At 37.3% G+C, this 11,797-nt stretch overlaps 1 protein-coding gene across 1 annotated transcript; it reads left to right on the top strand.

Annotated features, from left to right (window-relative positions):
- Positions 1–1,124: 1,124 nt before the first annotated feature.
- pif1 (PIF1 5'-to-3' DNA helicase homolog (S. cerevisiae)) lies at positions 1,125–10,829 on the top strand. Its single transcript, XM_067363711.1, has 12 exons — positions 1,125–1,767; positions 3,355–3,484; positions 3,594–3,719; positions 4,036–4,189; positions 4,593–4,707; positions 6,264–6,370; positions 6,621–6,760; positions 7,051–7,157; positions 7,239–7,326; positions 8,606–8,751; positions 10,233–10,424; positions 10,692–10,829. The coding sequence occupies exons 1-12, from the start codon at positions 1,207–1,209 to the stop codon at positions 10,743–10,745; spliced, it is 1,920 nt and encodes a 639-aa protein (XP_067219812.1). The 5' UTR covers positions 1,125–1,206; the 3' UTR covers positions 10,746–10,829.
- The last annotated feature ends 968 nt before the right edge of the window (positions 10,830–11,797 follow it).

Raw genomic sequence — 11,797 nt, 5'->3', positions numbered from 1 at the left:
GGTTAAATGTGTCTGATTTGAGAACTGAATGAATGGTTTGGAAAGAAAGAAAGAAAGAAAGAAAGAAAGAAAGAAAGAAAGAAAGAAAGAAAGAAAGAAAGAAAGAAAGAAAGAAAGAAAGAAAGAAAGAAAGAAAGAAAGAAAGAAAGAAAGAAACAAAGAAAGAAAGAAAGAAAGGCCAGTGTAACGCTTGCCAGATGAAAAAAATACTAGAGTAATTTATAGTAAATACTATAGTGTTTTTGAACCATACTAGTCTTGAATTAATTTGTTGCGGTCATTCTATAGTTGCTGTGGTAATATAACAACTATAGTAATATAAACCAATTGCTTTCCCCAATACTTTACTAAGTTTTCTACAACTATATGGGTATATTATACTACAATACACTACAGTTTACTGTAGTAAAAACTAAAGTATACTACAGTATATTACTATCAGTTCACTGTAGTTAATACTGCAGTATGCTGAAGCATTCATTAACAAAGTGTTGTAAATACTATAATATATACAGTATACTACACTATAGTATGGTTCAAAACACTATAGTATTTACTATAGTGTTTTCAGGCAAATGCAAAATAATAATAATAATAAAAATGAAACCAAACGTTCATTTTTCCTGTTACTTCATCAGTGGATAATTGCCTTTTTCTGTCTTTTTTTTTCTTTCAGTTTTACTTCTGCTAAAATTGTGACCTCAGAAATGATCATTTGAATAAATTAAATCTGAATTGTCGAGCTTTACTTTTTTTAAAGTAAAGAACGCTGAAGCTCCAGTCCACAAAAGAAAGGTGACGTAATGAAAACCAACGCCGTTTCATTGGTTGAGCACGTGCTCGTAGGCGGACCCGCCGCTTACGTTTAGTAAGCGCAATTGTTGATTGGAGAGTTGTTTAAATGCCTCCGGTTTGATTGGGCAGCAGTTTGTCACAATCGACCAATCTGTGTAGAGCGGAACTATTTGAAAATCGTGCGTGAGCATCATAATGAATGAACAGCTGGTGTTGTCGGGACTCGCTGTTTAAACAGTGCACGAGGAAGGTGAGTTGGTCTTTTGTTTTAAGTCAAATAATAACAAGACATGAACACGCACGTGTATTTGCACGAATGATTTGTCATTTTATGTGAGATTGTTTGTTGCATTTAACTATATTTTTTAATCTACACATTTAAATGTAGCTGTAATAACCCAAGCGCTCGAAATGTTGGGACACATTGATCCCGCTGAGCTTCAGTGCACTGTGGCAGTGGAGCGCTTGAATCCTGCAGGTCAGGCCATCAAACGGCAGCTCATCCGCAAAGCCACCGTCACATTGGGGCGTAACGAGTTTCAGGAGATGGTCCTGCGCGTCCACGATGGCAAAGCTCCTCAGAACTTCATGCTGCGCGATTTCCAGCTCTTCACGCGCTTTGCAAAGGATGGGAAATGTACTGTTAAATTCGTCCCGGAGAGCACACAGGTTCTAGTCTCTGACTGTCCACCGGATCGTTTGAAGGTGTTCCTCAAGACGCTCAGCATCAAACATCAAGCATCCCAGAGCAACAAGCCTTTGAGTGACAGGGCTAAACTACGAGCCGGCCTCCCTAGAGCTTTCGAGAGCGTCAGTCCTCTCCAGCTGAAAGATGTGCAGAAAGCAAACGAGCTGAGAAGTAAAGTGAACGCCCCAGTCCAACCCAAAGGACCTTCAGAGAGATCTGTCAATAAGGGCTTTGGTGAAAGGAAACAAGTTAAAAGACCCAGACCTGATTGTGACGCTAGTCCGGTATGTTCATCTTTTTGTACATGAGGCCTACATTCCATTAATTCATTACAAATTAGAAGCACAATTATTTTATTCAGTTTTTTCTTTTTATGTGGGACCCTATTAGTTTTGATAAACCATTGTCTAACAAAATTAAGTTAGTAGTTGAAAAAAGAAAATATTTGTTTATCTTTAAAGGGTTAATTCACCCAAAAATGAGAATTCTGTCTCACCCTCATGTCGTTCCACGCTTTCGTTCATATTCGGAACAAAAATTAAGATATTTTTGATAAATTCTGAGAGGTACATGAATTAAGCAATATAATCAACACTTTCAAGGTCCAGAAAGTTACTAAAGACCTCATTAAAACAGTCGACTGAAGAGGTTCAACCTTAATGTTATGAAGCGACGAGAATACTTTTTGTGCGCAAAAATAACGACTTCATTCAACAATATCTTCTCTTCCCTGTCATTATCCTTAAGTAGTTGCCGCAGTAAGCACAGTGAAGGCTTCCGTGTTTGATTGAATGCCGGCTCAGTATTGGCCAAAGCTGATCATGTGAGCAGCACGACATGTGTGTGATGTTGGCCAATAATGAGTCGGCGATCTGACGTACATCCTGGAAGTGCTGGGCTGCGTTCAACTCCAGTTTTAGACACGCACTTGCGAACTTCCCTACACGCTTCCCATCGGGGGAATCCCTGCTGCCATTTTGAAGTGCGTTCCACTTCGTGAAGTGGACGAGGGAAGTTTACATGGACAGACCCTCGCTCCCTCGATTTTCACAGAGGGAGCGAGTACATGTGAAGTAGACACTTCAGGCAGCTGAATAACCCACAATGCAACACGATTATGACGTCAATGCATATCGCGTTTAATTTAACCTACCACAAACAATTATATGATATATTAATTATTTTTTTAAACATTTAAAACACACGTGTATATACATATAGGATGCTGTCTTAAACAAATTTGTAAGGGGAAAAAATAAATAATAAATCCGCTCCATTGCGGATTCCAATTGATCAAGGGCTTAGGACGTTCCAGTTCAGCACATTGCAAAGGTACCACCAGAAGTGGGCACTCGTGCAACGTAAGCAATGACGTACATCTGAGTCAACGAGACTGAGGGAAGTTAGCGAGGGAAGGGCATTTAAAAACCGAACTGGAACGCAGCCCTGGAGGGAAGAATGTCACAGAAGAGAAGATATTGTTGAATAAAGTTATTTTTATTTTGTGTTTGCACACAAAGTATTCTCGTGACTTCATAAAATTAAGGTTGAACCACTGTAGTCATGTCAACTGTTTTAACGATGACTTTACTACCTTTCTGGACCTTGAAAGTCTTTATTATATTGATGTCTATGGAGGAGTCATATGCGCCTCCGAATTGATCAAATATCTTAATTTGTGTTCCAAAGATGAACTGATGTCTTAAGGGTGTGGAACGGCATGAAGGTGAATAATTAATGACAGAATTTTCATTTGAGTGAATTAACCCTTTAAGCACCTTTTACCATTTTCTCAAAAAGGACTGCAATGACATTGTGAAGGTTTAATGTACTTCTAGCAGGATTATGGACTGATTATTTGTCTCTTTAAGGTTAAGGCGCTTCACCCCAATAAGAAGCCTGTCTTGGTTCTGCCTGTGGCACAAAAGCTAAGCAAAGAGCAAACTGCTGTTCTCAATGCAGTCTTGAGTGGCAAGAATGTGTTTTTCACAGGCAGTGCAGGTATTGAACTTCAATTATTTATTTTATTTATAGCCATAGATGATTGTAATCTTATAGAGGTCTCTTTCTCATGGCAATTCAAACACCACTGTTCATGGCTTTATTTTAGGTACAGGGAAGTCCTTCTTGCTCAAAAGGATTGTAGGCTCTCTGCCTCCAAAAAGCACATATGCAACAGCGAGCACTGGTGTCGCAGCCTGTCACATAGGAGGGACCACACTGCACAGTTTTGCAGGTTAGAAAATGTAAAGTTCAAATGATTTCACTCATATCTCTGAAAAAAATGTGACCACCAACAAATGCAAACATGTTACATGCATTCATTAGGAAATCTCCTCATATATAATTTATGATGGCAAAGGTTTCATGAAAAGGGTAGTATCATTTCACCCCTAACCAAACAGTAATCATAGGTGACAGGAGATTTATTTCAGTACGTACACACTTTCCTGAAGTGTCATATAATCAACACTTTTTTTCTCTTTTTTTTTCAAATCTATAAAAAGTTGTGCTTGTTGTGTGCTTGAGTCATTTTTATCTCTTGTTATCAGGTATTGGGTCCGGCTCTGCTCCTCTTGAACAGTGTCTTGAGCTCGCTCAGCGTCCGGGGGTGCTGCAGCATTGGACCTCCTGCAAACACCTTATTATTGATGAGATCTCAATGGTGGAGGCTGAGTTCTTTGACAAACTGGAAGCCATAGCCAGGTGAACTACACTGCGGGGAACTTATGACAAATAAATAAAAATAACTCTGTTAATGATACTGGTTTGTTTCAGTTAATTTTCCACATGGATAAAATTCAATTTGCCGTTATCAATTAATGTGGTGATAAGGGTTATGATATCTTTTTGTTGTTGTTTTTAACAGTTTAGTAATTTCATTCAACTGGATTTGCCACTCCTGATCTTCTCCTATAATGAACACATGAATATTTGAATGTGATTTGGATCAGAAGTTGAATACCAAATTAATCCAATCTATCATTTCTGAAGAGTCCCAGTCTAGTACATGATTGCAAATTCTCATCTGTTCTGAAGTAGAGGAACACTAAATATTTCAATATTAGGCCACAGTTGCATTAGACAAGTGTTGTCTGTTTGTTTCTAGGTCCATTAGAAGATCAACTGAGCCATTTGGCGGGATTCAGCTGATTGTGTGCGGAGACTTTCTTCAACTTCCACCTGTAACAAAAGGAAAGGACAAAGCTAACTTTTGTTTCCAGGTACTACACTCCTCATTTAGGCATAGTTTATGATATTCCACTTGAGCCTCGATATGACGTAGCATTAAAGGTGGGGTACGCAATCAAAAATGCTGTTTGGAAATTAGATGGACCGACCAGCAAACAACAAACGTGTACCAATCAGCATTAGGCGGCGTATGACGGTAGGGGAGAGAGAATGAGCAAGAGGGAGATTTGAAGAAAGACTGCAGAAAGAGGAATAAGAGACAATACAAAAGAGAAAAGCTCAGAAGAATATCAGTGGAATGAAGGGTTATGACTGGGCAAGATCTTTAGGAACCATGTTAATGTTAGAAAAACTTTCCAGCGCTGGAGAAAGCCAAGTGGGAAGGCCTGAAAACAAACAATGTGGAGGCTGCTTTGATTCCGCTTCACAGGTGAGTAACACTGGGTTTGAGTATCATTGATTGTCTGGAGCTGCTGTGTTGTTGATGACTAACAAGGAACTCTTGTTTGTGTTTACTCTTGTGTACTGTACATAGGGCTGGGGGATATATCGCATGCGATTGTCACTCGCATTTCGTCAGTAAAGCCAGTTCCCCTATTGCCGCTAAATCGCCATCACCTGCTTTCAAATGGAGCGGCATTTAATAGACAGAGCCGTAGATCACTGATAAGCCACGCAATATCGCGTTCATTACCGAAGGCGATTCGTCGTCAATCAGGGAACCGGCTTTACTGACGAAATGCGCGTGACAATCGCATGCGATATATCGCCCAGCCCTAACTGTACATTCATTTTTTTTTTTTTTTTTTTTTTACTTCCTTGTTCACTCATCTGCACTTAATTTTTCATAAAGCATTATTTTGTTGCACGTCAGCTGTGATGCATAAAGCTTAAATCTCAAGAGGTGTACTGGCGACCGCTAGAGAATGCGGTGTTTAGCCTCATTGTAGTACACTTGGCTGGTGGGGTTCGAGACTGGTTAGGATAGAAAGGTGAGTTTTGGAAGCTGAGCAATGAAGAGAGGTGTGGGTTTGTTTGGGTTTATTTCAAATATCAACTATGTCCAACAGCATTTTTGAAATGGCACTTACCCCACCTTTAAAAGGATAGTTTAACCTAAAATGAGAATTCTGGAGTCGTTTACTCGCCTTCATGACATTCCAAACTGAGAAGTTTCTGTCCCTCCATTGAAAGCCCATTCCCTTAAAACATTACTTCAGAAAATCCATGAAGACATTGTAAAAGTAATCCATATGAACAAAGATTTTATTTCTCAATAAACATTGATCAATGCACATACATAAAGATTCATATGGATTTCTTTAACAATGTCTTCATGATCTTAAATGATTTGTTGGAATGGACTTTCAGTGGAGGGACAAATATCAGAAAATGTAATTTCGTTTTAATTTTTTGTTTTGAAGACGAATGAAAAAGTGAGCATCATTACAGTTTAATCTATTCCATTGTAATGTCTCAAATTCAACAAGATGGAGAGCTTCTTTTGTTTATATGTGTATTATTACATTTTTGGGTTGGCAAGTGTGTCTGATTTAAGAATAAGATGCAAAGTCCATTTTGCCCGCAGTCGAGAAGCTGGCGGAAGTGTATCCATATGAACATGGAGCTGACGGAGGTGCGCAGACAAACAGACAAAGCCTTCATTTCTCTCCTCCAGGCTGTGAGAGTGGGCAGGTACTGAGCTCTCACCACGGCCACATCCACTGTGCAGTGCAGTGACTCACTAGCTTGGGGTGTTATTGGGATGTAATCCCTCTGATTCAGGGTCAGTTTTTTCCATGACTTAAGGTGGTTCTTGTAGGTGTTATTTAAATGTTTATAAAGTCTTGTAGTGTGGAACTTTCAAGCTACATCTTGTTATCAGTGAAGTTGTGAATTGACTCAGCTGGTCATCATGTTGATCCATTGGCTTTCCATCATGTAGAGTCACAGAGGAAGTTACCGTGAAGCTACTGAGAAGTGCCAATCACTGCATCGAGAGGGATGGTATCCTAGCAACCAGGCTGTGCACACACAAGGATGATGTGGAGCTCACAAATGAGAATAAACTCAAACAGTTGCCAGGTTGGTCATACTGAAACCTAATTTTAAACTGGAGATGTGTGAAATGTGACTTGGTTTGATGCTTGCATCAGGTGGTGATAGTTCCAGTATCGGTGTTAATGCTGTGGTGTGAATGGATTTGACTGAGATCACCGGAAACTGAAATAACTTCTAGAAATCCACCATTTGATTCATGAAGCACTAGAAACAATGTAGGACATAGTGTATAGCAGTTACTAACTGTAAGATGAGCTAAATTCATAGATGAGTTATTTTACACATTTCTAAGTCTCTTAAGTGTTTATTTGCAGGGGCCGTGCGAGTATTCGAAGCTGTGGATAGTGACCCTATGCTAGTTCAGACCATTGATGCACAGAGTCCAGTGAGTCGGCTGTTACAGCTGAAAGTGGGCGCTCAGGTAGGTGTTTTATCTCCTCCTGGCTAACATGTAACATTTAATACTAAAAATTAAGAGCACAAGAACCTTTTATTTGTTCAGGTCATGCTTACTAAAAACCTGGATGTCCAGAGGGGTCTAGTGAATGGAGCCAGAGGAGTAGTTGTTGACTTTCAGCCGGGCAATCAAGGTATGGCTGACTGAAGCAGTGACAGGCCACAACACATGGTACAGTAGTCAACATTTGAAGTGGCTCTCAACCTTTCTTCAAAGTTGTCCTAAAACCTTCTTCTTAGGACAACTTTGAACTTTTTTGATCCACTTCAAATGTTGACTACTATATATTATTTTGTCACAAGAATTATTTATTTATTTTATTTTTTATGAAAATACTATCATGAAAAAGTTATACTGCTATCAGTAAATAAATGGGTATGTCTCACAGAGTATGTCTGTATCATATTTCAACCCAATTAGAGGGAGAAATAAGCAATGTTTTTGAAAGGCTATTTATAGGACTATTTAACCCCTTAACTGTCACTTCCCCCACTTTTTGAGCATAGATGTGAAAATGCACTATCCAAACTTAAAGGGTTAGTTCACCCAAAAATTCTGTCATTTATTACTCGCCCTCATGCCGTTCCACACCCATAAGACCTTTGTTAATCTTCAGAACACAAATTAAGATATTTTAGTTTAAATCCGATAGCTCCGTGAGGCCTCCATAGGGAGCAATAGACACTTCCTCTCTCAAGATCCATAAAGGTACTAAAAACATATTTAAATCAGTTATTGTGAGTTCAGTGGTTCAATATTAATATTATAAAGTGACGAGAATATTTTTGGAGCGCCAAAAAAACTAAACTACTTATTTAGTGATGGCTGATTTCAAGACAATGCTTCAGGAAGCATCGGAGCACAGATAAATCAGTGTAAGTAATAAATGACAGATTTTTCATTTTTGGGTGAACTAACCCTTTAAATCCTTGTAATTCAAGAATGCTTTGGAATATAGACACACAGTAGATTGTGGGTGAAGTGAACTTCAAAAAGTAAAAGGATGAAAAGTGTTAGAAATTTAAATTTACTGTAAATCAAATGTACCCTTTCCATGGTAATGCAATTCAGAATGGGTTTTAAGCTTTTAAAGAGGTTTTTAAGTTTTCGAATGATGCCTAATTTATGATGACTACTAAAATATGTGATGCATAAAGGCAATAAATAAAAATGAAGCCAAGCATCCTGCTGCTAAAATATATATTTTTATTTTTATTTAATTTTAAAGCAATTAACAGTGAAGACATGGGAAAAGTGACACTTTTACAAAATTATATATATACACACATTCTTGACAGGCTTTATCAGACTTGCCCAAATATTCATTTAATCGCTGTACCTGATATAGAACACCAGCATATGCTGTGAGATGTTGTGACATCCCATAATTCGTGAGCACCTCTCCCCCACAGGTCTCCCTCGGGTACGATTCCTCTGCGGGGCTGTTGAGGTAATGAAGAGAGAGCGTTGGATGTTTAAAGCGTCGGGGGGGCTGTACCTAAGCCGACAGCAGCTGCCACTCAAACTGGCCTGGGCCATTTCAATCCACAAGAGTCAGGTGAGTTCTGCTCTGAAGCCCCATCATGACTTATTATGCATAGATGGTAAGCTACTGAATCAAATCTGCACCAGCCGAATGCATTGAATGAAATCTAATATTACAAAATTGTGCTTTTGATCTCCTGCTGTTTTGGGGCCTGTTTCTGTTCAGGAAATGATCATGTGATTTTGCTGAAAGTGCTATTAAAATAAAATGACTTGGCTCAGGAACAATGCGTTTTCTTTGTATCTGTGAACAGATGCTCAGGACTATGGTCCTGGCTTGTGTATTGACTCATTAACTAGTCCCCATCTTTTCTGACTGTGCCTTCTGCACTGATGCACTGATGAACTGTCAAAGTAGTTGCTATGAGTGTCAGAATAATTAAGCTCATCAGTTGTCTGGCAAACGTTTCAGAAGTGTTGCATGTGGCTGTATCCCAATGCTCAGAGAAACTGAGGGAAAATATTAAATCAATTCCTCACTATAACCATGTGGCCCTAAATCTTGCAAATGTAATATCCTAAAATGACTTGATCTGGTCTTAAATCTCTTTTTGTCCCAAGAATTAAAAATTTATTATTTCTTTATTGACCACAAATACCCCTATTTAGTTAAACTGTGATTTGTTTTTAAAGGTAATTAGTTCAAAAATACTTTAAAGAACTTTGGGAAACCGCAATACATTTGAATGTGGCTCAACCAATCAGGATCAGAAATATGTGAACTGTGTTCTGCTATTAAAAACTGAAATTGTTTACTTTTTTCTTTTTCTTTTTTTCCACTTATCAAATTATTCATCAAAATAATTTAATCTAAAGTTTTTTTTGTTGTTATTATTGGAAACATTTTACATAAACTAAATTTGCTTTTGTGTCTTATTTTGTGTTATTTCTTGCAATGTCATAAAGCTTGGTACCAATACCAAAAAAATGGTATTTCTAATATTCTAGAATATTATATATTGTATTAAAATGGGTCACTTTGGTAAATGTGACCCTGGACCACAAAACCAGTCATAATTTTTTTTTTTTTTTTTTTTTTTTTTTAAGATTTATACATCTGAAAGCAGAATAAACTTTCCATTTATATGTGGTTTGTTAGGATAGGACAATATTTGTCTGAAATGCAACTATTTGAAAATCTGTAATCCAAAGGTGTTAAAAAAAAATAAAAAATCTAAATATTTGAGAAAATCACCCTTAAAGTTGTCCAAATGAAGTCCTTAGCAATGCATTTCCACTCACAAATGTTTTGATATATTTATGATAGGGAAATGTTTTCATGTAACATGATCTTTGCTTAATATCTTAATGATTTTTGGCAAAAAAGAAAAATCAATAATTTTGACCCATATACAATCTATTGTTATCTTGCTACAAATATACCCCTGCAACTTATGACTGGCTTTGTGGTCCAGGGTCATAAATAACATTTTCTCAAATTGGCAGTTTGTTGAAATAAGCTGGTGTAAAACTGCTGGTGTCTCGATTGTTTAGGGCATGACTTTGGATTGTGTGGAGATCTCTTTGGCGCGTGTGTTTGAGAGTGGCCAGGCCTATGTTGCTCTGTCACGTGCTCGGAGTCTGGAAGGCCTGCGTGTGATGGACTTTGATCCTCGAGTGGTGCAGGCCAACCAGGACGTGCTGCTCTTTTATAAGAGACTGAGGAAAGAGAGGCTCCTAATGCAGGTCAGTCCACTTTAGGCAATCACTTTCTTCAGACGAATAACCTTTTCTTTTATACCAGACCAGCACAATTTAAAAGATTGAATCTAAATGATCTTAGATTGTCTTATAAAATGCCCCGGGAAGCTCAGATTTACTGGATGATTTTACAAAAGTTCCCATCATTTCAGAATTCGAATTGCCCAATTTCAACAAGGTTAACAGTGATTTAGTTAGTTTATTATAGGTCTCTGATTCAGTTTTTTTTTCTTTTTCTTTTTCTTCCTCCAGTCCTCAATGAATGACTTTGTTGGACAGAGCAATAAGGAGAATTACCCTTGGTGAGGAGGTGACGGGAAGCTCTCGTTTTCATATGCACTGTGTGCATGGATGCATCAGGAACATGAATTCATTTAATTCAGATAGTGTTTTTCGTATTGGATAAATTATGCTGCTTTTCAGCTGAATATTTAATATTTTTTTATAATTATTGCTTAAACCCTGTTTTATTTTGACCATGTATTTCTTTTAATAAAATTATCTTAAGGTTTTATACATATGAATTGGTTTATGAAAGTCTCAGGTTTACATGCTAATCAGAGCAAAAAAGTTATGCTTGTGGCAATGGTTTTCTAATTGTTAATGAAACATTTGTTTTTATTTGTTTTAATATTTGATTTGGTAATGTTAGTTAAATATTCATACTCATTGAGGTTAGCTGAAGTGGCTAAAATCCTGTAACTGTTTACATTACATGGGAAAGAGTACGATTTTATTTTTTTTTCTATCATGTAAATGTGCCAGATTTAGCCATACAGGCTAATTAAGAATCATTAAAAACGCATTATAGCATAGTCATAACCAGAGCATATTAACACAAACACTTCTCCAAATTATAAAGACACGTTTATCCATTATAAATGCAGAAAAAGAAATAAAAGCAGAAGTGGGGCCATACCAAATCTAATAATTTAGTTAAAATTTTACAATGATGTTAGACATTTGACTTTTTTTCCCAGTATTTTCAAAGCCTGCTTAAAAGTCTTTGTTAATTTTATAATATAGTCCCACATCCAGCGGCAGTATTTCATATGTGAGAAGAACATGGCATTAATATATTAATGTGGCCTCAGTAGTTAAATTGTAGACACATTAGGGATAATTTAAATGCTTATCACAACTTTAAATGCTTTTCACAACTTTTTAAACTTGTTTTTTGAAAGTAAGTTGTGAGTCTATTATGCATGAATATTTATACTCGTGTACTAATCTGCTTCCTCCTGCTATAACATCTAAATCTGAATCTCTATTTGCATACTTTGGGGGAACAAAATCATAGTTTTACTAACATTAAAGGGGTAAACATGAATTTAATAACCAATTAGAGATATTGAACA

Source organism: Chanodichthys erythropterus, chromosome 16 (assembly GCF_024489055.1).
Source record: "Chanodichthys erythropterus isolate Z2021 chromosome 16, ASM2448905v1, whole genome shotgun sequence".
Lineage (NCBI taxonomy): Eukaryota > Metazoa > Chordata > Actinopteri > Cypriniformes > Xenocyprididae > Chanodichthys > Chanodichthys erythropterus.
The sequence above is the reverse complement of the archived record's forward strand: the minus strand, read 5'-3'. Positions and strand labels throughout refer to the sequence as shown.

Coding starts and splice junctions, on each gene's coding strand:
- pif1 (XM_067363711.1), top strand. CDS start 1,207: ATGTTGGGACACATTGATCCCGCTGAGCTTCAGTGCACTGTGGCAGTG. Junction 4,708..6,263: donor AAGCTAACTTTTGTTTCCAG/GTACTACACTCC, acceptor TTTTGCCCGCAG/TCGAGAAGCTGGCGGAAGTG. Junction 6,371..6,620: donor CAGGCTGTGAGAGTGGGCAG/GTACTGAGCTCT, acceptor TCCATCATGTAG/AGTCACAGAGGAAGTTACCG.